Raw genomic sequence first — 26,215 nt, 5'->3', positions numbered from 1 at the left:
GTTTAATGCATTATTTTATTGTGTACTGTTCCATAACTTCTCTGAGATGTCTAGCCTAAAGGAAACAAGCCATTATTTGTCTTATCCAAGGACATTCCCAAGCGATGTACAACAGCTGGCTAATCTTCCGATTCTGGAAGTTTACTGAATCTGACTGAATGACCTTACCTATCATCTGTTTTTTCAACCTTCCGCTTTAGAAAGAGTGTGGGGACTTGCAAAGAGCATGAGGACAGCCGGCCATCGCCCCCTCTCTCTCACCTCTCCCTCTTATTTCTCCCTGTTTCTCTTTGTTTAAAACCATGAAGACAAGATTGCTTCCTTAATTATTCTGCAAAAAGGAATTTCCAACACAGGCCCTGCTCATCTCAGATTATTGTGATAGATACCCCTTTAAATTGTATTCCGGACTCTTTGAGCTTCCTTCAGTTTTTCATTCATTCAATTTTCACTCGAAAATTACAAACCAGTACATATTATCCTGATCCTGGTTGCTCCTGCAGGCACTGACAGAAGACGTACTGCATGTAACAGCAGGGCTGTAGTCAGAGCTTCCAACATGGATTCCCAGCTAGTTCACCACAGTTCTGCCTCCTGCATCATCCATCCATCCATCCATTTTCTGAGCCGCTTATCCTCACAAGGGTCGCGGGAGTGCTGGAGCCTATCCCAGCTATCATCGGGCAGGAGGCGGAGTACACCCTGAATTGGTTGCCAGCCAATCGCAGGGCACATATAAACAAACAACCATTTGCACTCACATTCACACTTACAGGCAATTTTAGAGTCTTCAATTAACCTACCATGCATGTTTTTGGGATGTGGGAGGAAACCGGAGTGCCCGGAGAAAACCCACACAGGCACGGGGAGAACATGCAAACTCCACACAGGCGGGGCCGGGGATTGAACCCAGAACTGTGAGGCAGACGCTCTAACCAGTCATCTACAAAGAGACCTTACAGTATATGTCAAACTCAGGCCCGGGGGCCAAATTTGGCCCACGATGTAATTATATTTGGCCCGCAAGACCATATTAAATGTGTATTAGCGCTAGCCTGCCATTATATAGCGCATGCGCCACTAATATTACAAATCCCAGAATGCTTTGCTAGTGTGTTGGCCCAACAGTCTAGACCGGCAAGCGCCCCTTCCCTTTCTGTTGCAGTCGTTAGCAACTATGCTACCAGTCTCCTCGAGCAAATTTACACTTCCCCTTCCCAAAAATGACCAAACGAAAGATGGAAAACAGTTAACTTCCAAGACAGGTGGGAGGCAGATTACCTGTTAATAGTTTGAAGTTTGGCTTTTTATTGAAGGGCATTCTTATTTTTTTGGGTTGTTTTGTTGTTGGCCTTTGAAAAAAGATTTATATAAAAAAAGAAAGGTCATTGGAGATAGCTAAATAGAAGATATAGAAAGACAGAAGAATTCATGTTACCTATCCATCCATCCATCCATTTTCTGAGCCGCTTCTTCTCACTAATTCAAAGAGATGATTCGCCGAATTATTTAAGCATATTGTAATAGCAGCACTTTTTAGTGGCATACTAGTGAGTGTTTATCTCAAGTCAAAAGTCGTGGGTGAACGAACATCACACGGAGAGAGAATAACAATTCTGTCTCCCCATTACAACATATTCCTGTGCCAGTAGAGTAGTCCCAAAAAGGAAATATTGAAATACTGTAGGTGCACTTCATACAAATACAGATATCAATGCAAAAATAAATCGCCGTCGCTGTTGTCATAGAGGGAAGCCATAACGATTATGACTGTTAAATTTGCGACAAAAGACATCAGTGGTATTTGTTGTTTTGTATTTAAATAGGTAACATGATGCCCTACGATTGGCTGGCAACCAGTTCAGGGTGTACCCTGCCTCCTGCCCGATGATAGCTGGGATAGGCTCCAGCACGACCGTGACCCTAGTGAGGAAAAGCGGCTCAGAAACTTTAACACTACATTTCTGCAGAGAAGGGAAACATGCACATCGCAGTGATTTTTCATTTAATATTGAGTTTGGCCCGCAATGTTGTCCCAATTTTTTATTTTGTCCCACCGTGAAATTGAGTTGGTCTATAAGCATTTATCGCCAATGAAAGGGACTGATGCCCTCATTTCACTTCTAAATGGTTCAAAGCATTAAGTATATGCAGCACCAAACTGTCCAAATGATAACTAGCTTGTGGCAGGTTTTAATCATGAAAATGCATGCACCTTATCGCTATCAATTGAAGGAGCTGGAGGGGGGAAAAGTGTTCCGTTTGATTCCTGTGGATGAAGACTAACTTCTAAGTGACTTTGAAGGGCCACTGACACCATGCATTTTCCGCCTCCTACAGTAGAACAGGCTGATGCAAGAGAATCAATGGTGCCCAAAAGTTGTGCGGTGCACAGTGTGCACATGCAAGCCAATGAAACATGTTGCAATCATTTCTGAGCATTGAGTTGGTGTGCACAAAGGACACGGGCATAACAATCATTAAGGCAAAATAAGAAAAAAAAAGGGCAAATCCTAAAAAGCATGCGCTACACATGGCATAGGATTTATATATTGAATCTTTGTTCAATAGCTCTCCACAGGTCTAGTACACACAACTAAACAGATAATACAGTATGACACAACTAATTCAGACATTATATACATAATTTACACTGCATAGAACTATTGTGAACATCATCATTTCACCATTTTACCATTTATTTGTCAATACACTCTAAGGTGAATTGGGAGTTTGCATGCAGTGTTGACAACATGATACGGCAGGAAAATAAATAAACTATCAAACTTGAAACAGTTGAAGGAAGAAGTTATTTGGGTAATTGTTGCATTTCTGCATTTGGAGTTGTTTTCCTCTTGTTTATTTGCTTTGTTAGCAACCAAGGTTTAATGGCACCTTGAATTTAGGGAGACAAGGTTGTGCATTCCAATTGACTGTCAGGCCAGTGCCTCTGAGCGACTGGCTAATCATACTAATGTTCCTCATCTTGCTTGTTTAGCAATACTTTTTCTATGCTTTAACACATGTTGGAATCCTGGAGTCTGGAAGATTCTGCTGATGGCTGGACCTTCACCGTTTGCAGTGATAGCTCGGACCTCCAACCTGTAGACACTGGCAGGGTGTAGGTCAGAAACTGCCAGAATGTTGCTGTCCTATGATGGAAAACACAGTAAGAGGAGGAGGTGTGTGAAGCATAGCAAAGCAAAGTTTAGCATGAGGGCATTCCAGAATTGGAGAAAAATTTACTGTAGGCAGCAACATTTTCCCAAAACTGACCATTTATTTAGATTTTGTGTTATGTTTGCAAGAAAAAAAAATGAGGTCGTGAACTATCATAGAATTTGTTTAGTACAGTTCAACCATCGACACTGTAATTTTTATGAGATATAATTAATTGTCATATTTTGCTGTGTTTGGCACAACCCTGGTACAGACAACTTGGGCAGGCTATATTTAACAATATTGCTAAATACCTTTCAATTTAATGAATGAAATGCAATTTTAATTGAATGCTAAATTCATTTTAATATGTCTGCAATTACATGAACAGGGTTGTGAATCAGTGCTCATGTTAAAGTCTGCTCAGCAGTACATGCTAGCTATGTTAGTTCAGCTGCTATGCTAACTTGTCTACAACAAACGTAGCTATACAGTAAAAAGAAAAAGAAACTGTCTCCCAATTCTGGAATAACCCATGTGCTTGTGGTCTAGTACTGACCGCGGTTAAGATCTGGGATTGGGAGAAGTCCTCATTGCTGAGTCGCCTGGTTGACGTGACCTCTACCAGGGTCACCTGGTAGCCAGTTAGGTGACCCTGAGATAGGCCAGCAGACACATCCCAGTTAAAGATAGCAGTCAGGTCACCACCACGTACCTTGAAGGAAACTGTCAGGTTGGTTGGCTTGATCAGAACCTTCTGAGGAATCCCTGCAAGTATAGATATAAAAAAAAAATTTTTAACTCACTTTGAATACACCATTCATAATGCATAGTGGTTTGGTGTGGACAATACAGTACAGTATTAGTTTGTTTGCACAGCAATGTGAGTGGCAATGATTGAGTGGACTGTGCACAGATGACAGGGGGTATGCAAAACTGACAACACACTAAGGCACGGGTTCTTAAAATAGGGTCCGTGGACCCATGAGGGTCCGAAGAGAGAACTGTCTTACACAAGCGCATGTCTATGATCGACAACAAAAGGTAACATAAACATGTAAACATCATTAGCTAATTCAATATAGCCTATCACTGCTGGTTATAATGTATTGCATTGCCCCTGCAAGTGGTCAACGATAGACAGAGGCTACAGTTGACTTTATTGAACAAAATAAATAAGCACATTCATACACAAGCTTTTATGACCCTCAACTGACGCGACTCAACACGCAGACTGGCTAACGTTTAGTCAGTTAACAGTCAGCCGCTAATCTGAGCCAGCAACAGCCAACTACACGCTTCGCTGATCCACACGTCACTCTCCAGGCCAGGCCCCGCCTTTCAAAGCCACAAACATTCAAAGTTACAGATTCTACAATGTAGACTGTGAGGCTGGCGACACCAAATGGATGAAAATATTACCTGCACCACACATTATGTGATGGTATTGTTGTTTAATAATGCAAAACCAATTTTCATCTGCGTAATCGATGAGATAGAATACTCGGTTCTAAAAATATTCGATAGCTACAGCCCTATATGGTAGTTAAATTTAATTGGTGTTAGGATTATGAGGAGGTCCTTGGAAATTTTTTGATACTGTCAGGTGTCCCTGGACCCAAAAAGTCTAAAAACCCCTGAACTATGGTGTTTCTACATATAACACATAGTGAATTCTAGCCAAGGAGAAATGATTGGTGACTTTGCTCCTGTGATGGCTTCTGTGATGATAACTGATGCTCTACTGTGTGCTTCTTACAGAAACTTGTCTTACGTGTTTCTCCATTACAGGCTATGGGTTTTGGACTCTTGGCTTGTATGGCAGAACAGGAAGGCGTAATGAAGCAGATGCTCTTGGCCGGCGGTCTACTGGTGCTGCTGACAGGCTGTAGTAGGACTTTGTACTTACAGGAGAAGAGCAAATCCTGCAGGCTGGTGAAGGTCTCCTGGGATCAAGTCAACACACAACATAGAGTTACAGCTATTGTGTATGTATTTCCCACCCCGGCTGACCTCAAAGTCAATTTTCAATTGTGATACTCAACCATGACCGGACAACCACGTTAAAATGCTCTAAGTAGAAATCAAATCAGTTAATTCAACGTAACATTCATAAAATCTAAAAATATCTAACCTTTGTACTGGTCTTCTCTCTGAGTGTGTTTTGCTTGTGCTCGCAATACTCTGGTTCCCACTGGATTTTGTAGTACTCAACTGAAGGGTCTACAAAAAGAAGAAGGTCGGAAATTAATTTAGGGGGATTTTCACCCTGGAAAAAGTGGAATAGTCACTAAAAGTACAAAATTGTAATTGTATAATAATAATACAGTGATACTCGTTTATTGCAAGAATTACGTTCCAGACTCATCGCCAATAGGTGAAAATACGCGATTTAGAGAGACCATATACGGCAATTATTATTATTTTTACGGTTTAAAATACCACCACACACACACACTTTAAACACATTTGAACTTATTAAAACACACTTATTAAATGCCTTGTAAATGTGTATGAACTCAAAAACAAATTTGCAAGCATAAAATGTCAAGAAAATGCATAGTCCATCCATCCATTTTCCGTACCACTTATCCTCACTAGGGTCGCGGGCGAGAAGGTGCCTATCCCAGCTGACTCAGGGCGAGAGGCAGGGTACACCCTGAACGGGTCACCAGCCAATCGCGGGCCACATATAGACAAACAACCATTCGCACTCACATTCACACCTATGGGCAATTTAGAGTTTTCAATTAACCTACCATGCATGTTTTGGGGATTTGGGAGGAAACCAGAGTACCTAGAGAAAACCTACGCGTCACGGGGAGAACTATGAGGCAGATGTGCTAACAATTTGGCCACTGTGCTGCAAAAAATGCATAGTAATAATAATATAATTAAATATAAAACATTTGTTTTTATAGTGTATTTCTTAAAATGCAACTCCCATGCTGTAATCACATAGAAACTTATTAAAACACACTTTTGAACATATTTTATATTTATTTTATTTATATATTGTGTATATGTATATATTTAACTATTTTATATATATATATATATATATATATATATATATATATATATATATATATTTATTATGTTGGGGGTTTTGCAGAAAAGCCTGTGATATATAGTGGGGGAACAGTATACTGTATATACAGTACATTTAGCTCTGGAAAAAAAAAAAGAGAACACTGCAAAATAATCAATTTCTCTGATTTTTCTATTCATAGGTAGATGTTTGAGTCAAATTAATGTTTTTGTTTTATTCTAGTAACTACTGACAACATAGAGTAGCTCCCAAATTCTAAATACAAATATTGTCATTTAGAGCATTTATTTGCAGAAAATGAAAATTGTCAAAATACCAAAAAGTGGGTTTTTTTGGTCTCTTAATTTTGTCCAGAGCCGAATACGATACGGGTTAAACCATCACAGCATACCCCAGCAATCCCACGATGCCAAGTAAATACTGTATGCGCCCTTGTAACTGTGAACAGTATAGCTTAGTAAGCTTAATCTTGAGCTTGATCTTTTTATTATCACATTACATTACTATGACTCATTTTGTTTTTTCTTCAAATTACAGTGTGTTTCAACAAATAACAGTGTTATTTATAACGGTTCATATTCATTCAGTGAAGCATGCACTCATACAAACCTGTGCTGCTCTGCCAGTAAATGTGAACCTGTAGCTGTCCATTTTGATAGAAGGGTGTCCCCACATGCAGGATGTCAGCCGCAGAGGATATTGGTGTTGCACTGGTGTCTTTAACAGAGATAAAATATGGATAATGCTTCAAATGTCGTGTATCAGCATGAGTTGCAACAATTATAACAAATGTGCTGTACGTACTAAGATGTGTGCTGAAGTGTACAATGGCCCGGGGTCCTTTCAGCTGGCTTTGTTTCCAGTAGGACACAGGCTGGACTTCCACACTATACGTCCGACCGGACCGCATGCCATCTAGCACCACCTGCATCTGTACAGAAGATACACAATGACCTTGTGACATCATTTGCACTTTTTAAGAACAAAAGTGGTCCCACCAGCCCTTACCTCTCTTACTAGCTTCCTCCTCTTGGTCAAAGAGTAAGCGATGGGTTGACCAATAGCAGTCCAAGTCCAGCTAACCTTGTAGTGGTGAACAGGAACATCGAGGTCTTCAAGCATGTGCCACTGTAGTTGGACCCACACCGCCTGGCCCGTGGCAAACGTTATGTTGGTCGCTCTCAGCTCAGTTGGTGCGGGAGGGCGACGGGGGTCTGAGGGGAAAGATGTCACAAGAAAGGAAAACAATGCAGTGTTGCAAAGAATGTTATGCTTTAAAGACCCTGTAAAGTGAATTCAGAGATTTATTTCTAAATACATTATTCATGTTTGAAGATAATTGCTGAAAACATGTAAAGCCTGAGAAATATGTACTGTAGTAAGCAATTGTGGTGATACAGAATAGTGTTAAACTTGTTTTGACCATTTTCAGCATGAGTTGCCCCTACCCAAATATATAAGAACTTAAGCACCTTCGGTCACATTAGTTATGAAATTGTGATCTGCTCTTAGCTAGCTAGCTATCCCTACACCCTTCGGATAGTCTGTAGGTGGGATTGCTTTACAGTGCCTCAGTGTCACGTGACAAGCTAGTGGGGTATAGTCCAGCCACCGCAGGCTTCAAGCAGATATATTTTCATTGCTCAAACATGTAGTTATGCGTAGGCATAAGAATGATGCAAGATGAAGTATCATCCATTTTTCCAGGTCGTAGCAATCGTTAACAGTTGAGCGAGGATCCCCCAGCGTTCAAGTTTTATTTCTGAACAAAAGAGCTTGTAAAGATTTAAAAGGTTGCTGACCTCTGCTGGATTGAATGTGTCGACTCGGAGTGGTGAAACCTCTGGTTCCGTGAGTATTGACAGCTGCGACTCTGAACTGGTACCAGCGGCCCGGTCGGATGTCGTACAATCGGGCTCTCTGTTCTGTGGTCTACCAAGTAGCAGGTGGTGTGTTGTGTTTAAAAAAAACAATAACAACAGGTAGTTGGACACAACATGAAGCCTAATACGGGTAAGCAGCCCACCAACCTGTGAAACCACATGCCAGGAAATGGCAGCATCATCACTGGGTTGAATGCCAAAGTTCCATCTTGTCTGCAGGATGTAGACCACAGGCTCAGCGGAGATATTGAACTTGGAGAACCAGTACACCTCCAGATGACCAGGGGGCACCTCCTCAAAGTCCAGCTCGTTCCTCGGTTTTAAAGGAACCCCTGCGAGATTAATGTGAGCCATCAAGCAGCAATAAAAGTACAATGGACACGATGACTCCAGGGTCCAACCAGTTCTTTGACCGTGTCTTCCGGTATGTCTCCCTTCCAATGCTCCTTAGGCTAAAACCTCCGCTGTTTTCCTCGCAAGAGAATGAGATTGTCCCTCCGTGAAGAACCACATGTGCCGGTGTACCAAAATCTGGAGACAAGCCTGCTCCGCGCCTCTGCAAGGCCTCAGGTACAAGCCAACGATCAGCGCACCCCTGCGCCTGTTTACGCTGTTGGCCAAAAGGTGTGGTTATGTGTGAAGACTTTGCCTTTTAAGGTGGACTCCAGAAAATTGGCCCTCGGTTCATTGGCCCTTATGAGATTGCAGCCTTGGTGAACCCGTGTGCTGTACGCCTTAGGCTCCCGGCCTGCATTCGAGTTCACCCCACCTTTCATGTCTCACAAATTAAACTGGTCTCTACGAGCCTGTTGTCCCACCCTGTGCCGCCCCCACCTCCTCCCCAGGTTATCGATGGACATCCTGCCTACATGGTGAACAGGCTGCTGGATGTGCGTCACCGTGGGAGGGGCTTCCAAAACCTGGTTGACTGTGTGCGCTATGGCCCGGAGGAGCGGAGCTGGATTCCTGCCCGGTCCTGTTTTGAGAAAGGTCCTGATTCGTGACTTGCATCGTCAGCACCCGGGACGCGCATACCATTTTTGTCCATATTGGCAGAAGATGGAATACAGCGAACTGGAAGGCGCGACAAGAAACGAGCGCATAAGCTTCTTCTTGATCCCGCTCTAATCCCTCCCACTTTTGATTGGTGCCTGCTGTAAAGGAAAAGCAAAGGAGGCCAGGCCAGGCCGAGCGAGGCCAGAGCAGAGCGGGGCCAGGTGATTTTGGAACTTATAATGACAAAGTGGAATTAGTGCACTATGTAAGTTGTTGCTTTATTAAGTTCAGCCCATTTATTCACAATAGTTTACTGCCAATCTGCCACATCCAATATGGCACTGACGTATTGTAGCAACTGGCCAACCTGCTCAAGGCAGTGTCTACATATACACATCTATGCGTTGAGCCCTGAGTCTAAAAATAAAGCATCGTCAGGCAGACAGATTTCTTGCTCCTCATTGATGGTCTGTCCATTGTGTCATCAGTATTTTGGGATGAAATAGTTCATTGTCACACTCACCCTTGTAAAGGTCTTGTGGAGACTGGCATGTGTGACCGCAGTCATTGGAGCAGCATTTCTTTTGAGCTGGACATTCTGTGTCGTGATCACAGCTGTCTACACAGGCGGCTGCAAAGCCACTGGCTTGGTTCGGAGGCGGGCAACCACCTTGTTTCACTTCCAACAGTGTCTGAAGGAACTCACAGCTCGCCACACATTCCCAGTGGTTCAGAGGAAACAATTTCTGCATACATAGGGGACGGGGTACAAGCACTTCACCATTTACCATTTCACCAGTTTTGTGTACAGTGCACCTAAAAGGTATACAATATTATAATGCATCTACCTCACAGAACTCTTTACAGTTGCTCTTCCTTTCATTGGACCAGGAATCTCTACAGGGCTCCAGGCACTGTGGAAGAAATGGGCGCAAAATATTATTTTTTGGGGGTTGAAGTAATGTACATTTTGCCTCAATTCAATGGATATTGTGCTCCTCCTTCTGGTGTGTGCACCTTGGCCACCTGGGGGCAGTATAATAAAGACATATGGCTATACTTACTGTACATGGTGGTCAGGTGGATTTGTTGCAGAGGATAAAGAATATATGCCTGTTATATTATCTGTCTACATTTGTTGTTGCACCATTTGTGTTCAAATATCAGCTGCCGAAAGCATTTTAACACCGCCACATAGATGCTATTTGTTCGACCGTCTATGGCATTCCATATTATGTGTTAGCACTAAGCTAGTGGACTTTAGGGCAAAAGTTATGTGGTTGTTTTAAAACATGTTTACTTCTGTAAAATGTTTAGTTTGACAGTAAACAGCTTACTCCCACTTTTTTTTGAGGACTTATTCACTATCTGCCAAACTCCTGCTTGTTGTGATGTAATTGACGCCCACCAAACGTTCTGCAAATGCCTATAGATGCCACAGGATGGCGGAAAAGCCCTCTTGATCTCTAAATGAAACTCCTCAACTGACTTCAACAAAGTTCCTTGGCACCAAGATAACAAAAGATGGTGCCAAAGCAATAAAAGCAGTAATAGTATTTCTTCTTTTACTGCTTTGGGTTGAGCACAAAATAGTACATCTGCAAGTTTATCCACAAATTGCTGAGGACAGGTTCTCTAAAAAATCTGAATAGGTGAAATTGTGAGCTGACCTGCGAATATGCACTGGTTCAACATACAATTATTTATTACGCTGAAAATTTATTACAGTAGTTCTAATCATCTCAATAGTTTTTATGACTAATCAGATGTCCATAGTGCTAAACCCAGGCCAGTTTTAGAAATTAAAATTTTGTACCTCACAGATCAGGTTTATTATTCTTTTTCACTTTTTTGCTATGACAAATAATCTATGATATTCTGGGCGGGGGGGGGGGGGGGGGGGGGGGGTTATGTTTCAAATTAATATGATTTCTGATCTAGTTTTCAGTTACATATCTTTTTTAATTTTTTTTTTTTTTTTTTTGATTGGCTGTCAGCCAGTTCAGTGTGTACCCCGCCTCCTGCCCGATGATAGCTGGGATAGGCTCCAGCACGCCCGCGACCCTAGTGAGGAGAAGCGGCTCAGAAAATGGATGGATGGATTATTATTTTTATCTTGGTACAGATCTGACGTCAGCGGTGTGGGGTCATAATTGAAAGCTGCCTCAGACCTGTCTTAGTCATGTTACCCTTAAAGAGCGTAGGTAGTGAGAGGGTTTTTTGACACAACATTAATATGATTAGTTTCAATTAAATCAATTCAATCTAAGCCACTCTATTCATCTCCATGGGCCAGTTTAAAGGCACATGCACAATAGTCACCATAGATCAGTGGACTGGGAAAGGTTACAAAAGTATCAAAAAGTCAAAATCTCACCCAATAAACACATTTACATTTGAAAAGATGATATTTTTTTTAAAAATTACTCAATCTTGTCTTATTAATATTAATATTAGCTTTTTGAGTGATAAGAAAAGGACAAAACAAAGGAATTGTGACTGTCCTTATTTTCCTCTTAATACATTTGATTGACCACTGCTGCTAAAAGACCTCACATGTGCAGCGGTTATTGAATACTAAAGCCAAACGCTATGCCCACCCACCGAGAGCCTATACATCCTTGGTATTTAAGGTACAGTCCCTATACAGGACGTCCTCGAGTTACGACGCACTCGACCTACGACGTTTCGACTTTACGACGTCCGTGCCTCTTCCGCCATTTTGGCCCAACACCATAGTGTTTCTACTTAGCTAGTGCATAGTGCTTGTCTGTGTTTATGCGACGGGAGTATCTTTGCCTTTTTCGCCCTCCTTTTTTCACATTCTCAGCAGTAATGGTAAGTACAGCATCTTATTTTTTTATTTTAATTTCTTTATACGACGTGTTAACCTTTCCTGCAACGGTCAACTGACCGTGGTCGGGAGACGCAGGGGTTAACTCCCTTCTCTCGTTGCACAGCTGAGCTGGGTGGCGGCAGGCAACAATAAAGCCACGAGGCACCGATTTGCTTCTTTAATGGCTTTATTAGCTCCTCTGCCCATTCAACGTCAACGGGTCCTCTGCTAATCGCTACTCTTCCCCGGTCGCCGTCACTACACTCGCACCTGCGCGCACTCCTTCCTCCTTCGCAGTCCCGTCTCACTCACAGATCGACGCACACGCCCACACACACTGAGCTTGCTGTCACAATCACGTGGGACAATACCCGTAACAGAAGTATTTCGCCGTAAATTTCGACTTTAACGGTGAAATCCGACTTACGCGGAAAATCGTGTTACATCGCCAGCGTAGGAACGGAACTTGTTCGTAAATCGAGGACTTCCTGTACATGTTTTCTCTTACAGACCAAGTTACTGGTACAAGTTTTAGTGTGCAAATGTAGTGCCTTTGCAGAATTTGTCTAGGTCAGCAGTTCCCGACCTTTTCTGCACCATCGATCGGTTTCACGTAAAGCAATACAGTGGTGCCTTGAGATACCAGCTTAATCTGTTCGGTGACCACGTTCATAACTCAAAACACTCATACATCAAATCATCTTTCCCAATTGAAATGAATGGAAACGACAATCTGTTCTAGCACCTCCAAGTCTCCCAAAAAAAAAAAAAAAACATTTTTGGAATGGTATTTTAATGAAGAAAATAGCCCTCTATAATATTCTCTTTTATTAAAACAAATAGTGAGAACATAATTTAATAGAATTTAAATAATTAAACATTTTGTGCATGATAATTGAATTCTTAAAGTAAATGCATTGCGCTGCTCCTTCTGGTGTGCCTACCTCGGCTACCAGGGGGCGTATAATACATCTTATCCATCCATCCATTTTCTCTACTGCAGGTTCGCAGGCGTGCTGGAATCTATCCCAGCTATTTTTGGGCAAGAGGCAGGGTACACACTGAACTGGTCACCAGCCAATCCCAGGGCACATATAAACAAACAACCATTCGCACTCACATTTACCCCGACGGGCAATTTAGAGTCTTCAATCAACCTACAATGCATGTTTTGGGGATGTGGGAGAAAACCGGAGTACGCGGAAAAAACCCACGCAGGCGTGGGGAGTACATGCAAACTCCACACAGGCGGGGCCGGGATTCGAACCCCGGTCCTCAGAACTGTGAGGCAGATGTGCTAACAAGTCGTGCCAATGGTTGTTTGCTTATATGTGCCCAGCGATTGGCTGGCGACCAGTTCAGGGTTTACCACACCTCTCACCCAGAGTCAGCTGGGATAGGGTCCAGCATGCCCGCGACCCTAGTAAGGATAACCGGTGCAGAAGATGAATAAATGAATGAACGTGTCCTGTCTAGAACACAAGTGGGATTCCTACTAATGCGGTACCAGTCCGTAATCCCATGTTTGGTCTCGGTCAGTGTTTCTCAAAGCATGGTACATCCCTCGAGTGGTACATGAAAGAATCAGTGAATGGACGCACCACTTCCACGTTTTGGGTGAGGCTACGCTAACTTTGCCAGGCAAATGAATAGTGATAACAAAGACAGCATCAAACTTTTCAAAGTATCCTCGTTGTCTGATGGAATTATAGATTAGAGAACAGATAATAGAATAGAAAGCCTTTATTGTCATTGCATGGTGCAGATACAACGATATTGGAGTTGTGAATACATAAAAAACAACCATTAATAACACAATAATAATGCCGAGCATATAGGACTGTAAGGATCAATGTTCTCACGGTTCGATTGTTTCTCAGTCCGTCGTGAGTGACCGGAGCTTCGTTATGGGAGTGGCTGGTAGTGGATCAGCTGGTCGGAGCTAAGCGGTGCCAAACGGGGAGGGAGTGACTGACTGTCAAAAATTGTCTCCTTTGTAGTAGCTGGTCACCGAGTTGAATTGCTGTACATAACAGTTGAGCGGGCTTTTTAAAAGTCAAAACACCAGCACCTAACTATTGAATATACCTGTTACACAACCCGACGATATCACACATTTAAAGAATGAGGTTATTTTTCCGTCAGATGGCAGCCCAGTACAGCGGAAATTCGTACACTGCTTAATCTTTCCCCCAAAAATGCGTAATGTGTTACCGTGCATATAGTCCATTATACTAGGACTAGGTTTTTACAGTTTTTTACACAGTACAGTTCAGTTGTCTTTAACTTTTGAGCGCAATACATTTACATGTAATCTTTTAAAAGTGTTTGTTTTTAAACATTTAATTAGGTACAATTTTCATTTAACGTCTAGGTGTAATACATTTTAATTTAATAATTATTTGAGTAAAGTTTTTTATTTTCCTATATTTTAGTGCAGTGTTGATGTTCAAACTGCACATCATGATAAAGTGCCTTACAATAATAATGGACCTTTTGGGAATAAAACCTGCCTTGTTTTTTATTAACACTTGGGCCTGCTATCCTACAATATTTTAATGTTAGTCACATGGGAAGCTAAGTATTTTTTGAGGTGATGTTTTGCGTAAAAAGTTTGAGAAACACTTGCCTAGGTAACCTCACAACTCATTTTATTACAGTTGGAGCTGTAGTTGGCTGACTATGTGCATATCAAGTATAGCGCTGGCCACTTGACAACACGACGCTTTGGCCTGCCATCTCTTATCTTCCCTTGCGGGCCTCTAAAGGAAATCGCCTCGCTAATACAGAGTGACATTGTCACTTCTTGTCTTGTCTTGTCCTCGGCTCTGCAAATCCCACCGTTGTTTCCTTTTCTGCCCCATTTCCAGATAAAATCAGTCACTTTTTTCTCGCATTCCCGCAAGTAAAAGGAGGAACTTTTTTGCTGATCTTGAGAAAAGAACCCACTTGACATGAGTCTATTGAACAGAGTAAAATGTCCCATAATGGGGATATCGCACATTAGCCCTGGTTACCACCCCTAGAGGCGATACACATGAGCCACGACTCATGTTGTGCACCCTGTGTGGAAGACCAGAGTATATAAGCACAAATTGCATTCCTCAAAAGAATGCAATTGCAAGATATTTGAGTCAATCGTTGAGAACATTTTCCTTCACCAAAGTGGCAAGTACCTTTTACTAGTTAGAATCTGCATGTTGAAGCAAGCAGTGGTGCCACTTTACTCGTCACCAAGAAGACATGAACAAAAACTAAATGGAAATGAAATAATAAAATAAAAATATTCTAAAATATACGCTGAATGAGATGTTAGCACATCTGCCTCACAGTTCTGAGGACCAGGTTTCAAATCCGGCCTCGTCTATGTGGAGTTTGCATGTTCTCTCCGTGCCTGCGTGGGTTTTCTCCAGGTACTCCGGTTTCCTCCCACATCCCAAAAACATGCATGGTTGGTTAATTGAAGACTCTAAATTTCCCGTAAGTGTGAATGTGAGTGCGAATGGTTGTTTGTTTATGTGTGCCCTGCGATGGGCTGGCGACCAGTTCAGGGTGTACCCCGCCTCTCGCCCAGAGTCAGCTGGAATAGGCTACAGCACGCCCGCCACCCTGGTGAGGATAAGTGGTACCGAAAATGAATGAATGTAGTGTATCTATTTTTAGATCACCAGGTTAAATATTGTATAGTTAACGATTGTTTTGCTCATTAGTATTGTCTGATTTGTGATGTGTGTCCGGTCTGGGGCAAAAAATCTTTTTCCGTACCCTTTCATTAAAAGTTGTATATCCACAGTAGTCTCTCTTCAATAGAAGACATAGAGGCATCGCATTCGGTGTTGTAAACTTCAAGTCTCTACTGTCTGCTGCCTGCAGGCTACGCTGCATGCACCAAAGTCAGGCGAGTGTACCACTACACCATCAGTGACTCTATATATATATATATATATATATATATATATATATATATTGCGTAACGATGACCTACCTTTGCACACACTCTATGACTATGACACCAAGATAGTGATCCATTGTTCTGAAAGGAGAAAAAAAATGTCATGACCCACACTGTGTTGCTGAGATAAGCCTTAACATAATAAAGGTTTTTGACCCATCACAGAGTTAATATGATGGAGTGACTCATTCATCATTCACACAATAGTAGCTCAAAGTGAGAGAAAATTGGGGTTTTGTTATACAGTATATGTATATTTTTTTGCCTCTATCAGAATTAATCAAAGTGTGAGAATTTCTGTCCTTGGAGTCCTTTATCGAACCTCAGTGAGGCTCGTGTAATACATCAAGCACCTCTTTTGCCATTATGCCAGTGAAATGTAGAAGAATGATAGTAAATTAGTTTTAAATTAATACATTTGACGAGGCAACTGCTTGTGAGATTAACACTTCTGATGAGGGTGAAATCCTAATTTTACAGTTTGATGTGTAATTATGCCTGTGCTTGACAATGAAAATGAAGGTATGAAATGGCTGTAATCCTAAAAATGTCTTATTTTTGTGAAACATCTTGAATTAAAGGTAGTAATCTACACATGAATCATTTGTTCATTATTTTGTTTGAAAACCACTGGTGTTGTGTGAAGGCAAAATAATAAAAACTTTGTTCATGTCCAAACACTACGAGAGGTAAAAGTATTTTACATACTTTATATTGAATATATTAAATATCAACATGATAGCGTGAAGCCTTTCACATTAACATTTGCTGAAAGAAAAAGAACCAAAAAAAAACACAATTTATGGAGAGCTGGTTTTTTGAGCTGGTCCACTGATATCATTCTAAAATTATCTGATTGATTATAAACTGTGACTTTTGGAAGATAGAAAAGAAACATATACGGATTTGGTTATGTTTTATCTACCTAGACCATCTTGGGCTGACTACCATTCTAAATCAAGAAGGTTTTCACATCAACATAAATAAATAATCCCAGAAGATGATAAGATTTGTTGAGCATTTTCACTGATAGGGTGTTGAAAAGTTGAAAAATTGTGTTCATGTTAGAAATCTGTGAGATTCTTCCTTTGACTATGAGCCCTGAAAATTGGAAGACTGCTTGAACAGGCTTCACGTTAGATATTTAAATAATTTCACATGAAGCAAGGATAATCACAAAAGTCAAACTATACAGACCTGTAGTATATATTACATTATTGTTGCGAGATTCTTTTCAACCTCCTCAAAAACCAATTGTGTATTCGAAATACAGCACGTGGAGTAAGTGCAAAACACTGAATATTTATATAAAGTGAAAAAAATACAGCTAAAAGTTAAGAATACTGCTTACAAAAATTACACAAAACCACAGAATGGAGTTCCACAATCACTAAAACAATACATTTGAATTAGAAAATAAAAAATATGTCATCAATTAGTGTATATGTATTTTTTTTTTTTTTACCATTGATAATTGATCTTAACATGACCACAATAGTAATGTTGGCATAGTTGATTTAAATGTAGTTTAAACTTTACCTGCAGTGTTGGCGCATTGTGCAAACTCAAGCAGCGGGACATGCACCGTGCCCTCGGGAAACTCTCCGACCAGGACGCCCCATCCTTGCCATCATCATGATCGTCATTGCTGGAGCCTTGGAGAAGCTTTTTGGTGCAGACATCAGAGACAAAGAGGAGTACGAGCAGCACAACCCTCTGTGGCATGCCGGTCCTCATGGCAGCCTGCATTCTTGTCCTGTTAGTGTGACAGCAGTGACAGAGTCGTTTGCTACAACCTCATTTTAAGCAAAAACGTATAGCTGGGGGAGGAGCGCCATACATGTGGGAGGTGTGAACTTTTCGCCAAGGGATGTTAATTCCATGTAGCTGATTCTAATTAGACACTAATTTGTGGAGCAGTTGCAAAATGCGAACCTGATGCACTGTGTTAGAAATTATTTAGCATGTTGTTTATAGTTCACTCTCCTAAATAGTCATGTCACTCCTCCAATGCGTAGTACAATTTATTCTATCCATGGCAAGTTTCTGGAAATTGGATCTGCGCTTGACAAACCATGCACCAGAGGGCCTGCTATGACCATGACGGATGAAAACAGTGAACTCTTAGAGAAAACGTTTTCGCAATGCCAGAGAAAGTCTTATCAGGGGGGCTGCGCCGGAACTCAACATCAACAAAAATTTGACTCGGTGGAGGCTTCAGACAGTGAAAAATCTTTACCTGTACTGACTTCAGGTAGTTCAAAGCAGAAGATTATGATGCACAACAACCTGAAGCATAAATTGTACTATGCGATGGAGCAGTGTGACAGCCATAAAACTTCACAAACTGGTGCTGAACTGCAGTCGGGGAGAGAAAATCTTCTTGCCAGGTGGTTTTGCAACACTCTTCCAATGTGAATTGGCGAGCCTTGGGCAAGGGAATGGGAATTTGAAAGGGAACATGTTTACAAAAACTGCAAAGCCGATGCTGTCAAATGTTGATGGCCTCATGTCAGTCTAAATGATATCTGAAATGAAATAGAAAAATGGAAGTGTATAGTCACTTTTGGGACACCCTGTATTATGTTCTACAAGAATGGGAATTTTATTGAACAAAACAGCCATAATGACAACACAATTTCTTTTCGTGTAAAATGACCAAAAAAACGGCGGCACGGTGAGCGACTGGTTAGCAGATCTGCCTCACAGTTCTGAGGACCGGGGTTCAATCCCCGGCCCCGCCTGTGTGGAGTTTGCATGTTCTCCCCGTGCCTGCGTGGGTTTTCTCCGGGTACTCCGGTTTCCTCCCACATCCCAAAAGCATTCATTGTAGGTTAATTGAAGACTCGAAATTGCCCATAGGTATGAACGTGAGTGCGAATGGTTGTTAAAAAAAAAACAACACATGGGGTAGGTTATCCTGACACAAATCAGGTCTCCAGAGAGCATACTCTCTCCAAAAATGCAAGCGAACGCTGAAATCAAACATCCCAGATACCAGTGAATGAAATATTCCTGTTGAAAATCTTTATTATTGAGTGCCATTTCTCCCTCCGTATAGGCCTACTCTGTCTTTTTCCCACATTCCAAAAACATGCATGTGAGTGTGATTACTTGTTTGTCGGTATGGCTCCGACTCCCCCACGACACTCATGACGATAAGCGGTATAGAAAATTGATGGAAAGATAAAAGACATGACAAGATGTCATGAAAGAAAAAGAAAAACTGTGAGACTGTAGACCTGAGCAAAGAACAATATGGAACGCAACTATCATAGTCCAAAGGCAATTGCATAGTTTTGTGGAAGTTCTGACATATTTCCAGTAGTTGTTCGCAGCTGTAGCAGATGTGTTGCGGAATAGTGGAAACCTTTTCGCACCTCATTATGTGCTGTTAAAGAGCAGGATGTCTTGGGTGGATTTGCAGCTTTAAAACACAGGTGGAACTTCTTTCCTTCACAAGGCAGCCAATTTTACCTTCGGGGGCCAAGGGAATCCCATCTGTAATGTTAACTGGAAGCTGCCAAATATCTCATTAATGGATTCCACCTTTTAAACATATCACCCATCAGCAGAAAAAGTAGCACCAGTTTCCTTGCTCAGAGGCAAAAATGATGCATTGGAAAATCTGAGGGAATCCTCCGCAGTTTAGGGGCATAAATATGAGGCATGCTCGAGCGGCTGAAACATCCTACTGTGCTTATGAGGCTCCAACATCGTTTTGCATTTCCAAACCCGCACGCTCATGCTGGGGTTGCACTCACACAACTTTTACAACACTTAATGAGGGAGATGTATAAAGAGTATGATAAAAAAAAATGCTTTTGCTCATTAGAGGGTCGGCTGAAACAACTGTCACATGAAAAAAAATCATTTAATATTTTAGCTTTGGCCCGAACTACTAAGAATCAGTTATTCAAAATCAGTTTGTTTATTTCTTAGACAATAACCCACAAGGCATCAGCGTCGCGGTGTCTTAATTATTTGAACACCAACGGCGCACAACACATATAGATAGATAATATTACAATACTCAGAGGCATATATTATTTATCCTCTGCGAAGAACGACTAATATTACTGCTTACTGACGACTTTTGATTGGCTTTGTGTATATTCGTATGTCTGTATTATACTGCCCCCAGGTGGCCAGGGCGCACGCACCAGAAGGATCAGTAGAATGTCAATTGAATTGAAGCAAAAAATGTGGCAACAATTTTTTTATTATTTGCATTCTCATTGGTCATTATTGTATGTTTTTAAAAAGTATAATATTTTAGTTTTTTTCTTATGAAAAACACATTTCATTTTGTCTATCCATTTAATGGTGAAAGATGATTTGCGCCACAAATTTTGTGAGTTACGAGCAGGGTCACGTTGAGACGTCGGAACAAATTTAAACTCATATCGCGAAACACCATCTATCCATCCATTTTCTACACTGCTTATCCTCACTAGGGTCACGGGTATGCAGGAGCCTATCCCTGCTGACTCCGGGCGAGAGGCGGGGTACACCCTGAACTGGTCGCCAGCTAATCACAGGGCACATATAAACAAACAACCATTTGCACTCACATTCACACCTACGGACAACATAGAGTCTTCAATTAACCTACCACGCATGTTTTTGGGATGTGGAAGGAAACCGGAGTGCCTGGAGAAAACCCACACAGGCACGGAGAGAACATGCAAACTCCACACAGGCGAGGCCGGATTTGAACCCCAGTCCTCAAAACTGTTAAGCAGATGTGCTAACTAGTCCCCCACCGTGTCGCCCTCGAGGCACCACTGTTGTTGTTGTTTTTATAATGGCAACTGAGGTAGCTAAAGTGTAGAGGCATTTCAAAACCTAGCTGGGTCCTTCTTTTAGATCCCTAAAAGCAAACATATCTGGAAAATTGTTTTACATCTGGCCACCCTATCAAAGTAGATTTGCAGTTTCAAAGTTGAAATGTCCCGCTTCCTGCTTCAAAACTTTTTTTAAAATAATTTTCATTTACTTTTAAATGTAACATTGGAGGTGAGTCAATCAAAGGAAAACTTTTTTTTTTTTTTTACCAGAGAAACTACAGTTTTTACAATGGAGTTCCGTCCCTCCGTCTGCAAAGTAACCTGAATTTATATGTAAGTCATAATTGCAGTTACAGTAGAATAGTTGTATGAAAACGCTTCTACGCCAGAAATATAAAAACAATCAAATCCAAAAATAGTAGTACAGCAGTAGATGAACGCGGCTTCTTGTGCTGCTTGGCACATACCGGTAATTATTCTTAAACCACTGTGCAAATTAGCTCATTGCATGCCGTTCGTAATGTCATATGCCAGGACCGTTGTAAATCCAGTACCCCTGTAAATGGATGTTGAATGTCTGCCCTGGGTTTTCCACTTGTTTCCAGCCGTGCACATAATTTACATATTGTAAGTGTTGGTGGAATCCCAGCAGTTGGTGTGGCGTCCTTCAGACTCCAGATGGTTGTTTCCGCAATGTTTCTTGGGGTCTCATTATTGAAGGGGAAACCCGAGCCCATATGGTTTACCTCATAAAACAAGATGGATCTCTCCATGTGGTTTACTGGCGTGCGTAGTACTCACACAACAATATTTCCATCACCGAATGTCAAGTAAAGTTTTCTTTGTGTGCTGGTCATTCAACAAAGCACCAGTGACATCCTTAAATAAGGACATTTCAATTCTACCAGCAGACAAGGGAAAATTCATCATCATCATGGCACCACAATGGACTGGAAGGCAACACTGACTACTCTACTGGACGACCACAAGTCATAGAAAAGCTAAAAATGGATCCCACCAGTGGATACAAGATCATCAAATCTGTTCAGAAGCCAGATGAGAAGGAAGGAATTGATTGCTGCATATTGCCAGTACCCAGGGGAAGCGACACATTGCATTTATGGACAAACAAAAATTCCCAAGGAAGAAGGTCTATTTAGGCGAATTGTCCGCAGCATCAACTCCCCCACCTACAAGATTGCCAAACATCGAGTCACTATCACATCATTGGTTAGAAATACCCTAAAACATATTTACAACAAGACCAGGGTTCTGATTGAGGGTACAAATAACCTGTGGTCTATGTCGGTAGGTTTTCTGTGAACCTCAATATTGAGGCTTCCGTCCTTCTCTGCCCACACTTCGCAGTGCAAGAACGGCAATACGTTCTCTTTGTCTTCCTAAATGAGACTAATTTTGCTGTCAAGAGAATAAGGTGATAAAGTTACACAAAATACAATTAAATAAAAAACTACTACACAGGCTTTGATCCTAATCCATGTGACGTGGATTCCACATACCTGAGTCAGTGGCTGGGTTAAAGGAGTCTATAGAGGGTTTTTTCCTCTTCTTCCACGTACATTTTGATTACAATAGGGGAGACCGGTGAGCCCATGGCGCAGCCATGTATTTCCTGAACATTTGTTAAATTGAAAGTAAGTGGCGTTAAAGCAAGATAAAGATTCGCATACCTAATCTGGAGTGAAGATGGTTCTGTCCAGTAGAATTTTGTTGTAGTTGTTCCCTGACCACAACAACTGCTGCATTGGTGGGGATTACGGAGGTGGTGTCGAATGGTTTCATCTATAGCAAGTCTCATGTATCAAACCTTGTTGGTAAAGTTTGTGGAGTTGTGGATATGTTTTGGGGTATTTCCAACCAATGCAGTTGGACCGATGTTTCAATAAATTAATATTTTTTATTACTTAGAATGTCTTTTTTTTTCTTTCCTTAACAGAATTCTGTGAAGATTGTTAGTTAGAGTGGCAACAATATTGTCCAAATCTGTAAATAATATATACTGTATACTACTTACGATTCTTAGGGGGCATATTTGGTTGAATTGTTTCAATTCTTAGTATACTGCAGTTCAAAATAAAGGGGGACTCATTAGGGGGCATCTGAAATGATTAATCTTAGTATTATTTTTATATCACAAAAAAAATTACATTTCAACAGGGTCATGCCTGTAAATATTTTCATTATTTTCATTCATCCAGGTTCATGCAGCAAGGCTCTGTTAAAATGCCAAAAATGACAAAGGAGGCTCTGTAAAGGATTTTTAATGTGTCATGTACATACCGTAATTTCTCATGTATAATGCGTACCCATGTATAATACGCAGCCCCAAAGTTGACCTCAAAATTCTGGAAAACCCTTCTACCTATGTATAATGCATTTTTACAATGCATGATTTTGCTTCTACCCATATGATCAAAACATGAAGTATTAGCTGTATTTTGTTAGTTGTTTTTTAAAGTTAAGCACTTCATTTGAACTCGTAATACATTCTTTTTACAACCCCAATTCCAATGAAGTTGAGACATTGTGTTAAACATAAATGACAGGTTCAGCAAACAAGCAGAGTCCAGTTGCCTCGATTCAAACCTTGCAGATTATCTTGAACTAGATGACTGTCTGAGAAGCAACACGGACATAAAGAAAAAACAAAATTTTCTGCAAGCACATAGCTATTTTTCTATTGATATTGTAACATTAAGCTTAAAATGACTTTGGCAATTATGCTATTAGATAAATGATAAGGGACAATATTCTCATCTTTGTCTGCTATCCAAATTACTGTATAGACATGTAAAATAGTATTACAACTCGCAACAAAAGACGAATTGTTTCCGCATAGAGAAAAAAGCATTTATTTGCGTGAACAAGAGCAAAAGGCAAACATTGTTGAGAAAAGGCTAACAGTATACATGGTAAAGAAGACATTCAGTTACAGAGGTCAGTGCTGCAGCAATTGACAATTGCGCCAGGTGTTTTGATGAAGCCCTGACACACAGCCATGTTCATGCATTGACGGAAAGATTGGCCTGCAATGAATACAAAAAAAAAATGTTTCAGCTTACAACAAAATATTAAATGAAACTCACTGCAAATCTTCGACAATATGGTCAGTTAAGTCAAAACAGAAAAAGAGAGTTAGATTGTGAATCCTGAGAGACAAAAAACATTAATTCTAACATTTATTGTTCATCCAAAATATTTATTATGTCGGTGCATTCACATGAAACAGTATTAGGGGCATTCTGAAAGAAAAACAACAGGATTAAAGACATTTACACAATTAGGAGCATTAAGTCAGTGTTTAGATTTCCTTTCATAGTTTTACCCTTCCCACATGCTTTAAACACATTCTGACTCATTAAAACACAATTAACAAAACAAATGTCTGCTAGCTTAATGCTAACATACAGCATGTGAAGTGTCGCATTATACAGTGTGTTTGCATTCAGCTGGAGGACTTTGTTCATTACAATGTTTGGTTGAAAATTTTGGTGTTTATATATACAATATTTATTTTGTTTTAGGTGTCTTTTTTTTAATTTATCGTAGATTATTTGTTGAAAAACTCACCTACTCGCTGTTTTTGTGCTGAGGCCAAAGCAATAAAGGTATACCTTTGCATTATCTTGTGGCATCTTGGTGCAAGGGAACTATGTTGAAGTGAGTTGAGGACAAAAGTAGTGCTTTGATGATGATGATGTATTATTATTATTATTATCCAGCCATCCATTTTCTGTACCGCTTATCCTCACTAGGGTCGCGGGCGTGCTGGAGCCTATCGCAGCTACCTTCGAGTGATAAGCGGAGTACACTCTGAACTGGTCGCCAGCCAATCGCAGGGCACATTTGCAGTCACAGTCACACCTACGGGCAATTTAGAGTCTTCAATCAACCTACCACGCGTGTTTTTGAGATGTGGGAAGAAACCGGAGTACTAGGAGAAAACCCATGCAGACATGGGGAGAACATGCGAACTCCACACAGCCGAGGCTGGGATTTTAACACCAGTCCTCAGAACTGTGAGGCAAATGTGCTAACCAGTCGGACGCCTGTATTATTTTTTACTTTTTTTTTCAATAATCACTGCTGGGCTCAGTCCCTCTCACCCCAACATATAGCAGGGAAACACTTGTAACGCATTTTCACTTTTTCGGTTTCTCCCAGCAGAGGTTGCCTTAAACCACAGCCAAAGTCAAGTGCTGATGCAATGAAGCAATTGATTTCTTCCTCCAGTATTTTGGCTCTGCGACAGCATCTCTCGGAATTCACACACAATCTCTGACCGAACTGAAATTTCTCTTGGCAGGTACAAAACTGAACTTACTCAGAGGTCCTTGAAGGATAACTGCAGCACAGGCATCAGCGGAAATGGAACAGTTCTGGACGCTCGTCGGGGTACAGAGGTCACTGCCCTTTGAGAAACAGTAGTTGCACCTCAGTGCTTCGACTAGAAACGCAGATAGAAAAGATTCAGTATGTACCCACACCGGAATATCGTCAAACAGACTGTACATTTTCTGTGTCAAATTAGGACTTTAACATTATGTATGAATATGCTGATGCATGGATTTTTGCTTATTGGCAATGCATCTCATGACCACTACACTGCGTTGGAGCACTAATACCTTGACATAAAGCAAGCAGGAGGAGAACGGCACACGCCGAAGCTCTCATTGTTACTCTTGACACTGTAAATGTAAAACAGGAAGTTATTTAAAAACGGCGTATGCTTGTCGAAAACCACATTGCATCCATCAGGCATTCTCCAATTGTTTATGACAGGGGTGCTGTTAAGGATTTAGAAAGTACAGTTATCTGTGTTCAAATGTAGGGATTAAAAGTCAAAAATAAATGCTCGAGAAAAGTACAGATACCTGAAAAATTTTACTTCAAGTATTTGTTACTTCCCACCGCTGCAAAAATAGCACTTTGCGCCTCAGCACTTAAAAGCAGAAAAATGACTTTGTCTTTGTTCTTTGGCATTAGTTTTCTTTGTGCCATCATCGTTATTCTTTGAGGCTGACCCTTATTGAACATCCTTTTTCTAATAATGCCTGCAATCATTTTTAAACATTTGTATTATGCTTTTTTTGTTTGGGCAACCACAATATTGCCATTCTTTTCAATTAATGAAGCAGAAGCAAAGCCACATTGTGGAGTGTTAAGTTGCATTTTTTATCAGTGCAAGGCATGCACTGATGAGAAGAGGAAGGAGCCTCAGCCACACCCCTAAATATGAGCCTCATGGCAAAAAAAAAAAAGAGGGGTCACGCGCTGACTCAGTCCATTTGTAAGTTTACACTGTTGTGCAAGTTAAAGCATTAGCAAATAATTTGCTAATGTGCAAACTTGCAGCAGAGTGATGATAAAGAAACTTGGGTCACAGTTAAGACTCGAGTTGTAAAGGAGTGGAAAATCTCTGGTAAATTAAACTTTTCATGGGAATTATTGGAATCAACTGGAAATTGAGGGAAAGGTATCATATCCAAGCATTGTTTTGTCATAAGCAGACAGCCATGCAAAATA

At 40.9% G+C, this 26,215-nt stretch overlaps 1 protein-coding gene and 1 long non-coding RNA gene across 6 annotated transcripts; one reads left to right on the top strand and one right to left on the bottom strand.

The window, feature by feature from the left end:
• Positions 1-1,100: 1,100 nt before the first annotated feature.
• LOC133483564 (anosmin-1-like) lies at positions 1,101-18,436 on the bottom strand. Of its 5 annotated transcripts, XM_061784989.1 has the most exons (15): positions 18,118-18,430; positions 17,418-17,634; positions 15,912-15,959; positions 9,939-10,004; positions 9,614-9,836; positions 8,242-8,426; positions 8,014-8,143; positions 7,220-7,425; positions 7,016-7,142; positions 6,821-6,928; positions 5,294-5,382; positions 5,069-5,105; positions 3,914-3,927; positions 3,719-3,814; positions 1,101-3,152 (listed from the first exon to the last, which is right to left on the bottom strand). In XM_061784989.1, exons 2-15 carry the CDS (start codon positions 17,625-17,627, stop codon positions 2,982-2,984), a joined length of 1,710 nt encoding a protein of 569 aa, XP_061640973.1. In that variant the 5' UTR covers positions 17,628-17,634; positions 18,118-18,430; the 3' UTR covers positions 1,101-2,981. The 5 variants fall into 5 exon arrangements, with proteins under 5 accessions (XP_061640973.1, XP_061640980.1, XP_061640965.1 ...); XM_061784996.1 differs by lacking the exon at positions 3,719-3,814 and having other exon boundaries at positions 3,875-3,927; positions 18,118-18,436; XM_061784981.1 differs by lacking the exon at positions 3,719-3,814 and having other exon boundaries at positions 3,875-3,927; positions 4,934-5,105; positions 18,118-18,432.
• LOC133483594 (uncharacterized) lies at positions 8,229-9,607 on the top strand. The gene is made up of 3 exons (XR_009790151.1): positions 8,229-8,439; positions 8,546-8,664; positions 8,940-9,607. It is a non-coding gene; the product is annotated as an uncharacterized LOC133483594 (long non-coding RNA).
• Positions 18,437-26,215: the final 7,779 nt, after the last annotated feature.

The sequence above is a fragment of the Phyllopteryx taeniolatus genome, chromosome 1, assembly GCF_024500385.1.
Source record: "Phyllopteryx taeniolatus isolate TA_2022b chromosome 1, UOR_Ptae_1.2, whole genome shotgun sequence".
Taxonomy (NCBI): Eukaryota; Metazoa; Chordata; class Actinopteri; order Syngnathiformes; family Syngnathidae; genus Phyllopteryx; species Phyllopteryx taeniolatus.
The sequence above is the reverse complement of the archived record's forward strand: the minus strand, read 5'-3'. Positions and strand labels throughout refer to the sequence as shown.

What these genes read in the sequence shown, in the direction of transcription:
- LOC133483564 (XM_061784965.1), bottom strand. Translation starts at nt 17,627, where the DNA reads ATGCAGGCTGCCATGAGGACCGGCATGCCACAGAGGGTTGTGCTGCTC. An exon ending in ACAATGCGCCAACACTGCAG is followed by an intron (nt 15,960 to 17,417) that starts GTAAAGTTTAAA and finishes TTCTCCTTTCAG; the next exon opens with AACAATGGATCACTATCTTG. An exon ending in GTCATAGAGTGTGTGCAAAG is followed by an intron (nt 10,005 to 15,911) that starts GTAGGTCATCGT and finishes TTTCTTCCACAG; the next exon opens with TGCCTGGAGCCCTGTAGAGA.